Source organism: Chironomus tepperi, unplaced genomic scaffold, assembly GCF_022539635.2.
Source record: "Chironomus tepperi strain 1889 unplaced genomic scaffold, CSIRO-AGI_Ctep_v1 contig_359, whole genome shotgun sequence".
Taxonomy (NCBI): Eukaryota; Metazoa; Arthropoda; class Insecta; order Diptera; family Chironomidae; genus Chironomus; species Chironomus tepperi.
In genome coordinates this window covers 194,445-206,611 of record NW_027226481.1, presented here as the reverse complement: position 1 = coordinate 206,611, position 12,167 = coordinate 194,445, and the positions used below count along the sequence as shown (strand labels likewise).

General features: G+C 32.9%; 1 protein-coding gene across 1 annotated transcript; it reads right to left on the bottom strand.

The window, feature by feature from the left end:
* Nucleotides 1-2,503: 2,503 nt before the first annotated feature.
* Nucleotides 2,504-3,834, bottom strand: LOC139094974 (trypsin 3A1-like). The gene is made up of 6 exons (XM_070646210.1): nt 3,762-3,834; nt 3,641-3,700; nt 3,452-3,578; nt 3,030-3,258; nt 2,798-2,977; nt 2,504-2,737 (listed from the first exon to the last, which is right to left on the bottom strand). Exons 1-6 carry the CDS (start codon nt 3,802-3,804, stop codon nt 2,582-2,584), a joined length of 795 nt encoding a protein of 264 aa, XP_070502311.1. The 5' UTR covers nt 3,805-3,834; the 3' UTR covers nt 2,504-2,581.
* Nucleotides 3,835-12,167: the final 8,333 nt, after the last annotated feature.

Below are 12,167 nucleotides of genomic sequence, written 5' to 3'. Positions count from 1 at the left end.
CATTTTTAATAAGATTTTAGAGTCTAAGTTTTGGTCTGATTAGATGAATTTTCAGATTTTATGAATGAATGAGTTTGTAGATATTTTTAAGTTGGAGCAAGTTGAATTTTTAGAGTCTATAAAGCTTGTTAAGACAATTTAGTTTTAGACTGTATTTACTTCACTTCTCATGAAATGGGAAATCATATGAAACTGAGAAATATTGAAATTTTAAATATATAGATCGTAATGGCTAAATATAAGTTCAACACTAAGGTGCTGTCTTCAAGAATGTGTACAGAAATTGGCAGACCCTGAATTCGTCTAATCCGCCTCAATAACTATCTTGACCTCTCTCCAGTCTGTTAACACTAGTTTCTCCATTTTCAACTTAATCATCAGTTCGATCAATAGTCAAAAATCTCCAAAACATTCAAATCCACTTGATATTCTCATACCCCAGTCCCCTCCCCCTCCATATTCCCACATCCTCCACTTCCCATTCACATTATTATTTTTATCATCATCTACTGGTGTTAATGATTCTAATTAAGTCAAAACCAGTTCCATGACATGAAATGAAGTTAATTGTGTGATGTCATGCACAATGGAGAGCATAAAAAAAAATTCTGTCGACACAAAAAAATTTGTCACGAAATTTCCCAGAAAGGGAAAGCATAAGCAGCACTAATTATGAAAAATTGCAGTTAAATACATGGAAAATAAGATCATCAAAGTTAAAGGAATGAGAAAAATAATTTTTTTGGCAACAAACGATAAAGTTTTTCTTTAGTTCTGTTCGGGTACGGAGTGGGATACAAAATAACAAGCAGACAACAAGCCGGAAAGAAAGTTTATCATTGGCTTCCGAGTGCCTTTATCGAATGCAAATGATATCGATTGCCATCTTTTTTGGATACACAAAAAATGTTCTTTATTTCTTTTATCCCAATTTCCACATGCATAGACGTTCAATATTCTATGGACAGAGAGAAGAAAAAAAAAGGTTCCTTTGGTCATTCGACCATGAACATATGAAAACAGAGGGGAGAAAAGGAAGAAAATTTAGCGGAAAAAAATGTAATCGAGAAGAAGATGAGATGAAAAGTTAGTTAAGGATCACGAAACATCATCCACATATCGTTCTCGCCCCTTCCTTCATCCTTTTTGAATAAAAATGGATAAAACTTTATTGCCTAGAAGTTTATATGTTCATCTTCTCACATACATACGAATAATTTGACTTCGTGCTCTTACTTGGTGAGTTAGTAAATAATATTTTGATATTAGAAGCTTCTTTTGGGGTTGGGGAGATGGAAGGAAGTGTTTGGAATTTAATGGGGATGATATAGAGCTTTGGGAAGAATTTTTAGGATATATTCTAGGAAATTTGACAGCATTTTGTTGGAATTTTAAAGAATTTTGACAATTATGTAGCCATGAAGCTTAAGAAAATGAATTTGTTGTGTTGAGATTGCAGGTTGGAATTTTGTGCATCGATTATTATGTGGAGATTGTAAAAGGATGGGGAATATGACCGATTTCCGAGTGGACAATTTGACATAATGTCCAGTTAATAACTAGATCTACAGTTGACTAATTACAAAATTATGGAACGTTCCGGAGAAATTGTCATTAGTTGGTCGTTGGTCTAGTTATTAGTTAGACAATATGTCTGTCAAAAGTCAATCGGGATTTGCTTAGAGCAGACTGATAATCTAAGCCCAATGTAGGTTCGATTTCCACTAGAAATATCAACTAAATTCCAATTCTAAACCGCCTCCTAGTGAAGCCAAATCCAAGATCAGATTCCATGACCAAACAATCAAATAACCTCAATTTTCTCACAACAATAGACTAATCTATCTAACTCCCCCAACTCCATAGCTTCAAGATTATGATATTATGTATATGTACATCAAAAATAAACATTTACTCTCCCTTACTCATTCCACATCATTTCTCTACCTTCGCAATTTTTCTCTATTTTCTTCATTCTTCAGCTCTTTTACAGCTTCTCGAACGTGATACTAATTTTTTATTAATCTCTGGTGGAATTTAATTTTTTTTTCTAGCATTTTTCTGCCTTATGTTCTGATACTGCTACTACTGCTGTGCTATAATAGTAGAATAAATGTTATTTTTTGGATTTCTGTCTAGGATGGAGAGTTTGTGTTAATCGTGCACGATGAGGAAGGGGATTTGTGGGATGAAAGTCCAGTAGTTCTAATAGTACCCTAGCAGGCAAAGAACGTGTTCTCAAGAGCCGTGAGAGCCTCGTTGAACATCAGTCTGTTAAGAGTATTCTCACAAATTTGGGAATTTTCAAGTCTGTAAAACTGGACAGTAAACATTGTATCATTTGCCACGCGGACTCTACCGTTTATATTTGGATTAATAATAGCATCAATTCACTGCATAAAAATTCCACTCTCAACTTCTTTTCTTCACTTATTCTTCATATTCACACCGTCTTACTTTTCATTCTCTAAAAGTCAGTTTCCTTTATGGTTAATGAACTGGATTATTAGGCATGACAAGGTAGGACAAGATTTATTCATTTCTTGAATCAAATTATTGCACTTTACATTGCTTGACAAAATTAGGCCATAAGAGGTCTAATCCAGTCCAAAAAGTATGAAACCCTTATAAAAACAGCAGGTGCTGTAGATGCGCATGGCATTCTTGTATAAGAAGTTACACCGACAATCATAGCACGGGTTTCACCAGCATATTGAGTCAATGGTCCTCCAGAATCCTTTAATTTAAAAAATAATCAATTTTTCATTAATATTTTTAGGATGTTAAGTTACAATACCCCTTGACAAATTCCACGTCTATTCATTTCTCCAGCACAAATATGTTGATTTAAGATTGGAACATCACCATATATTTGGTCACATTCATAATTTGAATAATGAGGAACGTGTGCACTTTGTAAGTTTTCAGGACTACTATTTACTCCAGATACCATATCTCCCCATCCTGATACAGTCAGCTATAATAAAAGTTAAATTCAGATGTGTTAAAACCTTAATTCAGTGACTTACTGTAATATTTGATGGAACTTGATGTCCTGGTGGTGGTAAAGCTACAGGTTTTATGTAATGACTGTACACTAAATGTTCTCTCAACTTAAGTATCGCAATATCATAACCTTCAAGAAATCCTCCGTCATAATAGTTCTCATGGTTGATGACGTACATAACACTTAATCGATGACCAAATCTACGATTTGTTGAACCAGCAACAACAGTGACTTGGGAAGGCAACAATCCGCTGATTAAAATCAAATCAATTTTAAAATGTTTAATTATTAGTAAATCCTATATAGATGTGTTGAACAGGACACTAATGTCCTTAATATCCCGAACCGACAGAAGGTTTTGAAGGATAGAGCTGTCTTTAGACATTTAGACGCGTGGCAATTGACCCTCGTGCGCCTCAGCCAAGGAAGTAAGTATATACTTACAGAGTACAATGTGCTGCAGTCAAAATAGTGTTTGCATTCAATATTGATCCTCCGCAAGATGATGTCCACCCATCCCCTTTATCCATTTCGATGTAAACTTGATGTGGGATGATGCTAATGTCTGTGACTGTTGAGGTTTCATTCTAGTTCTATTAATTTGTTTGACATACAAATGTATTTCAAATTTACCTTCTCCACCAATGACTCGACCATCTGTACCAGTTCGCTGGACATCGGGACGAGCAGAAACTAAGTTTTAAAGAAAATATGTTAGTTCCTACCCAATTAATTTGATAACTTTCAGACCAACCTGCCACAATCAACAAAAAAATTAAACTAAAAATTTTAAGCATTGCTCTTTATTAAACGTGTCCAAATTTACGCAATAGACTAACAATGCAAAATATTTTTCGAAATATATATAGACCCAGCAAAAATTAATTGTGTCAAATGCTTATCAGATAAAAGAATTAAAGTATCTTAATGCTTTTATATTGAAAAATAAAAGATTACATTTAATATAGACCGTTTACGCATTAAAACTGAATGATGTAAGAATAAGGTTAGGGTTAGGAACTCCAAAGTATACTCACATGGGTACGTCTAAAAAAGGAAGGTCTGGAGATAAATACGCAGGTCTTAAGCCATGGGCAGACCTTAATACTTACTGTACTATTAATTTAAGTACAGAACATATTGTAAGTACTGTACTATACTTACTAGGGTTACATGAAAGTACAGTAGTTATTGCATAATCACCTTATAAGAGTGTCTGACCCTTGAGAGCAACCTGACCGTGAAGGACTTATATTTTCCAAGGTTATCGGGAGTTAATTTAAGTTAATTTAAGTGAGTTTCCTTTAATAACAAAGTATTAAAAGATTCGCTTTGACTGGCATGCTGACTAGACACTTACTCTGAGTAGGAAGCACATATCCGAGCAACTGCCTTAGGTGGCATTCACTTAGTTCCAATAACTGTATTAAATACTTCTCAATTCCAACTTCCATTGAGTTCAATAAATGCCATTTGGGTCGTTCAAGGTAAAGCATTTACCCGATGTGAATACGTCCAAAATTCATGATCCGCTTCTTTAGTTCACCACTTTTATTCCATTTTACCATTCCCTTACATACTCTTTTATTCTCCTTTCCGATGTGGAAGTTTTAACAAGTTTTTCGCCTTTGAAGTTGGATATTCCATAAAGAATGAACTTAAAGGATGCAGTGAATTTTCATTTTCGTACTTATTTTTCTCCTTAAATAAGCACACATTCGAAAAATATAAATTTCATATATGAGAAATATATCCATTTCCATTCATTTATTTAGTGAGTCAGATTGAAAAGTTAAAAGGAGATACACAAGTGAAAATCATTAGCAGATGAACATGAGGAAACTTAATGAATGAAAAAAAAAATTATGTTATAGAAACTAATTAGATTTTTTTATGAAAGCGTCACTAAATTAAGCAGCAGTGGCTGGCAAAACTGCTGGATTTTTTATTCTCATATTAACTCATTTTTAAATACATCACGTATTTGATTTATTATTGATTTATAAATCAAAATGGAATAAATTTTGTTCTTCTTGCTACCTCAGACTTGTGCTTTTGGTGCTTCAAGACTTATGAATGAGGGTGAATTGTGGATGCATTTTAAATGCACACTGAAGAAAATGCTGTGAAGTGATTGACTTAAGGAAATGGAGTTTTTTGTGGATCGCAATAAAAACCCAATTGGAGTGGTAAATTGTATGGATCGTTCATTTATTAGGTAACGTCTGAGCTCGATGCCGAGCTCAACATAAGTTGACTTTTTGATACAAAATCCGAGCCAACTTCGAGCTCTGGGTAGCTAAAAAAATTGATTTTTAGTCACTCTGACCACTCCCTGGACCGCTTCATACAAAGCATTGATTCAGGTGTCAAAAATCTCAATCACCTCCCCCAAAAGCCTCGCGTAATAGGGTAATGACCCCCATTCAAAATTCAACAAATTTCAATTAAATTTCCACCAACACCCACCTCCAAACCACTTCATTCCTAATTTACCTCTCATCAAACATACAAAAAATCAACAACTAACAAGTGCCATAAATTATTTAAAGGCAAAACTTTCTGTTCATCCATTATCATGCAATATTTAAATTTAAATTTCATCATCAAAAACTTTTTTTCATAATGTCGGGCTAATGTTGAATTGTGGTTACCTTAGATGTGGCGATGAAAATTATTCAGACGAAGAAAATTTACTTTTAAAGTGTTGGTAATGAGTTGCAAGTTTTCATTCTATTCTGTGTGGAAGCAACAACAACTGTGACACAATCGTGATGGAAGGAATTATTTGGAAAATTTAATGGAATTGAGTTGGAGTGGTAATTTGGATGGACGGAAATTTGAAGAAATTTTTGGGAATTTTTGTGGTTATTCTGATTAAAAATTGAAATTTGAAGGAATGCTCGGCTTGGACCTACCTTAGTAGTCATCAATACGTTAGAACTAGTCTTCAACTGGACATTAACTTGCCATCAACTAGTTAAAACGTATTTGTGTCCACTCAAGTTAGTTTTAGTCACGCTATTATAATTCTTAACAGATTTCATGAAATACAGTCCAAATGACTCACTCTTGACTCACCAACCCACAAAAATCTGCAAGTAATCCACAAAAATATAACAAAATTCTTCAGTTCAGAACATTTTTCATCACATTAAAGCACCAAATCCAACAAACAAACAAACTAATTATCCCCAAAAAAATAACTATTAAATTGAATGACGTAAATTTCAAAAATACGCGTCATTTACAGTCTAGTACTCTCCAAATTCCAACAAACTCGACCAATTGAATTTCATTACAAAAAAAGGTATTAATTTTGCCGGCTGCGTCAAATTAAATAATATAAATTTCTATTGTAAATACTTTCAATTCACGTGCTTAGAGTGATTTTATTTCAATTATCATTTAATTACATTTAATGAGCAATTCAGAATGCACGGTGATGATTTTGCAATTTATCGATAGATATGGGCGGTGGGGTTGTGTGATTGGTTGTAGAAATTTGGTGTTTTTTTGGGTTTTTGATGGGAAATTTCGCAGATTTTTGTAAAATTATGTTGAAAATTTCAAATTAATTTTGAACCTTCATTGAGGAGTTCAATTGATGCCGTTAATAATTTCCACAATTTTTCCCACCCATCCAAACCGCAGCCACAACAACTATGACATTGAAACTGAAGGAATCTCGAGCACCTTCTCTCGAGTATATTCATCTCATCCCACAGAATTCCATCACTTAATTAATTCATCAACTTTATAAATTAAAATTTCATATTCATTGTTATACACAACTTTTTCCTCATTTTGCAATTATTAAATGCAAAAGCTCACAAGTAGACATAAAAATAACAAATAGAAATAGAATTAAAACGTAATAAAGTCGCACAAATGGGAAAGAGAAAAACTCAACAAATCGCCGTTCTTTAAAAAAGAGGAAAAAAAAGTTTGAGATTGTTGAAAGAAAAGTTCCTGTTTGTCATCATTGTTGTCGACTGTAGATTTGAAAGACATTTCCCTTTCCTCATCAGCTATCATTAAGTTTTGAGAGATTTTTGATGATGATCTGATTGGAATGTTGTGTTGAGGGTTTGTCTGGCCGTCTTTGTGGTCTAAAGGAGCAACATAATGCGGGAAATCGCGCTTTTCACCGTAAAAATTGGTCTAAATTAGCTGCAATATTGCTTTAGGGCACATTCAAGTATTACCATCTTATACGACGAGGTAGCGATGCCCTAGCAAACATGTTATAATGCTACATATGATGATAAATTAATTGTTAGTGTCAATACCATTACTCTTATACTATCTGTAATCAGACTTCGTTCTCAAAAATCTTAAATTAGTTCCTACGATCCAATATTAATCTTAAAAATCATTCAAGATTAAGATCAGGGCGGCCATCTGCTGTATTTTTGCCAGAATGCTGCAGTCCTTTTCTTCATTGCTACTGTGCCCCGACAAAGCTTCAAAATGTCTTGATTTTTGAGAAAGCCGAAAACTCCATACACATTTTGGAATCCTCTGGTCATCCTAATTAGGATGTGTATTTCCGAGTTCGAGATATATGCAAAACCGCTACATTTACGTGTTGTTATCAAAAATCCTATTTTTTATATATTAAAAATTGGGTAATGTTATCCTTGATCGCATCCTGACTCGAAGTTTGGGAATAAGGACGTTATTTAACAAAAATTGTATTAAAAATTAGGCAATCAAGCCATACAAAGATAAATGTCTGCTCAATTTAGGCAATCAAACGGATCAATCGCCAATATTGATCATCATAAGATCTACAACTTTATATTACACTGATCTAGTTTCATCCACTTAACTCATTCAGATGCCTATTTTTAATTAATCAACAATTAATATTCCTTTAACTCTACACGTGTGAAATAAAATTCACGCGAGTCATAAAATGCGTCACAAGTTCCACCTCAAAACACCTTTCACTTACTTCCTCTCTCTCGTTGTTGTCTCAACAATATTTTTTTTGCATTGCCGATGAAAACTAACAAAGAAAGTTTTTCATATTTTCTGATATATAAAAGAACAGTCCTCGATAATTTTCCATTTATATTGTGCTAGCTGGAACATACAAGAAACTTTATTCGATTCTAAAACTTTTCTTCGCAATTCTATTAAGAAGCATCATCTTGTGATAAAAGAGGCTGGAAAAAAGAAGCAGCAAAAAATTATTGTCAAGTTTTAAGCAACAGCAACATCAGCAGCAACAACAAAATGAATTTCATTATGAAAATTAATTTATTTATGATAGTTTTGTGTACAATAGCAAAAGTTCTTAATGGCATGACGCTTTATGGATTTGAGCATCAATCATATATGTCACAACAACAACAACATAATCATAATCGAGTGGAACGTCATGCGAGAATTTTGGATATTAGAATGCAATGTGCACCTGGCATGGAATATATTGGAGGAAGGTGTCGAAAGATTGTGTGAAATATATCAGCAAAATGTGTGTACGACAAGTGATATTGGGAAATATTTCATATTTATTTTATTTTTATGGATTGTGACGTGTTGAAGCAATTTAATTTAATTTGATGTATTTTTTTTTTGTTGAGAGATTTAGAAACTGAATAATTGATAAGAAATAAAATAAAGTTGTTAAAAATGATTTTTTATCTCATAAATATTTTATTGTTTGTTATTTGCTGAAATGTGATTTATAGGAGGGTGGATTTATGTGGGTGTGCATTTGATTGGATATGTTTGAATTGGGTAGTGGTCGATTTTGGATCTGTACAAGGGTTCACATGCTTTTTTACTTCACTGGTAGATCAGATCGATTGTGAACCATGGTCTTAATCAGATGTCGCCTGAAACTGGCCTTATTGCTGACTTCCACTTACCATTTACGAGGATTAACAAACTGCTATTTTTAAGATAATGTCTGACTCTTGAAGGTGTGCTTAGATCCTTTTTTAATCAATTTAGGCTTTGCATGCCTCGAGTAGACAAGGAGCATGCTTATAAAACTAAACATGTTCAAGTATACTGACTGACTATACTCATACGAGTATACTCATTTGGTTTAGGAATGCTTCTTGTATGTTAAGATGTCTGATTATCCTTGTTCCTAATTCTAGCTACACTACTATTTTGATATTCTGGACCTAGTTTCTAGAGTATTATTAAATAGAGCTTTATGTCGACTCATATTTTGTACGGAAAAGTCGATTTCGAGCTTTTTTATTTAGTCGTTGTCAGCTTCGTACCAAAAAACTCGACAAATTTTGAAATCGAGACCGAATTGTTATGGACTTCACATCAAGAACCGTTGAAATCGGCTCTAAACATCATTATCAAATGACCCATTGAGACATCTCCAGTTCCACCTCCTTGAAAACACTCAACCTTTTGTTCTTTTTTCTAAATAATTTTCTTATTTCTCTATTTTTTAAAAAGAACAAAAAAAATATATTTTTGAGAGTTTTTAGTGGAAAGTTTTAAGATTTTTTTTTCTTCTTCCTTCTTTTATTAAAAAGTTTTTAATAAAAAAGTTTTCACGAGCAACTGAAATTTATGTTTCAAGCAGGCTTGTTTTTGAGAGTTTCGCATCTGGATTTTTCATTTTTTGTCAATTTTTTTGGAACAAAAAATAAAAGTTGGATAAGAAATTTTGTTTGAAAATCTGAGATTATAGAATTATGAATTGTTGTGATGAAATTAGTTAATAGTTCTTAATAAGATGAGGATGAATAGATTGAGATGCTGGGAAAGTATGCTTAGAGACAAAGACTATGCAGCAGTAGACTGACTAAGAAGGGTTAGTAGGATATGAAGATAAAACCCAAGTTTTGCCTTCAATGACATTCTTTGAGCTGCAATCGAAATGCAAATGATTTAAACAGGAGCCATGCTGATCAGCCGAGACTTGCCTCGATCAATACCTATTCAGTTAGTTCCTATGAATTGACTGCGAATTATAATGCTAAGCGTTTCTAATGCAATAAATGCTCATTTTCTTCAATACCAACTCATTTAACCAGCTAACACGAAAACAAATCAATCCATAAAATTGACATTCCATGAAGATCAAACCAAATTTTTGACTCATCAGTTCTTACAATGTCAATTAGTATCATAAATTGGTTAATCATTTGATTCCCACAGATCCATTAAAATCAACCAAAATTATGATTCAAAATTAACGTCATAATCCATCATAGAACTAACTATAGATAATATCAATTAGAATGTTCATGTCCACACGGGTTTTCCATTCAGTGACTCACCAGAACAACCTCACATCAATCTGTATCAAATTTATCACAAACAATTTGCATTCACACTTTGAAATTACATTTGACAATTGAATTTGTTTGCAACAACAACAAGATGTCATTGGGGGTAATTTTCAAGTGATGTCTCTTGTCTCGTCATGCATCCCATGAATTGCACTATATGAAGTGATTCTGGAGGGAAGAGCATGAAGTGTCACTCAACTCTAGACTCCCCACAACCCCCTAAATATTCGACGTAACTAGTAATCAATTCCATAACAATTTAGACAAGCTTAACATACAAACAAGCATGTTCGTGCTTACATAAAAAGTCAATTACATTTATTTACTGCCTCACTTAAAACAAGCATAAAGACGATTGTGAATAAATTTAATTCTTCTCTCGATCCCCTCTCCCTCTCTCACTTACTCTCGTCGTTGTGTATTTATGAATTTTTTAGCAGACAATAAATTGTTTCAGTAGCGCTTGAGACGTCAATCAATTCAGACGAGAGTAAATAATAAATAAACATGAACAAACAATTTTTCGTGACAATTTTGATTTTTGCAATTGCTGCAAGCACCGCCAATGCAGCATGTGCTGAACGTAAAGAAGGTGACACTGATTTTATTGAAGATGCTAAATGTTCACTAACAAAAGCAAAGGACACAGTTTCTGATGGATTTTCTGATTTTGTTGCCAATGAGAAAGTACAAGATGCAGTCAGTTATATTTCAAATAAGACATCAGTTGCATCAGAAGTTGTTAAAGATGCAGCCTCAAAGACTGGTGGATTCTTGAGCAATGCATGGAGTAAATTCACAGAGAAAAGCAAGACTGGATATGCAGCTGTCAAGGAATACGTACAAGGCAAAAAAGAGAATGAAAATTCTGAAGTTGAACAAGGTATTGTGGCCGTTAAAGGACTCGATATCTCAACGCCGCGTGCATAAATTGTTTTATAATTCTCAAGTTCATTTATGTTTATTGTGAGCCTATTTAAATAATAAAAAATTACATATAAATTGAGATAAATTATTTGCGTTTGTTGATTGATTGAAAATTTCCGCTTATTAGCAATTTTAATGAAAACTTAATTGAATCTCAAGAGACACAAGTCTAGTAATAGAATAATAATCCTACTGTGTGGCATTCTCAAGTAATTTGCCGGCATGTAAGGTGAGTTATTCAAGGTTTTGTGAATAAGTTGTTGTTTTTGTGAGTATTTTGACGTTTTATTACGAGAATTGAATAATAAAATTGATATAACTTGAGAATTAAGTTAGTAAATAGCTTGCAATTTTCAATGTTTGATGCTTGCCACTTTTTTGAATCGTTTTGCAATTGAAATCGTTTATAATTTGGAGATTTAAGTTGATTTTTTAGTAAAAAACTTTTCGAAGTGGAGGGAAAATATTCAAAGTTGCTTTGAATTATTTGAATGTTTAAAAGCCGTTACAAACTAAATATTCAATCTATTTAGTTTTAGTGAGTAAATAAGTCTTGAAAATTGCTTAGATGAATTATCCAAAAAATCTCCAAAAATGCGCTTTATTCACTACAAATTTCTAACTTCTAAACAGTATCAACAGGAAAAAGCAAAATTCTCACGAATCTAATAATAAATTTTTTATATAGTTCTACAATACAAAGTTCAAAACCATTTGGATGTAAACATAGAATCTAAATGAGATCACGAAAGGTTCATACTTTGATTTAAATTAATTTTGACTCGATCTGATAACACAAAATTTTAATTATTGTAGAAGAGAGAACGGAATTCAAATAAATTAGAGCATTTGTTTATAATTATGAATGAATTCTGGGATTTTTATTTCGTTCTTCAACAATTTGTTCTAAATGAATCATATTCTGTCGATAAAAAGGTACGGAAGCTATTATT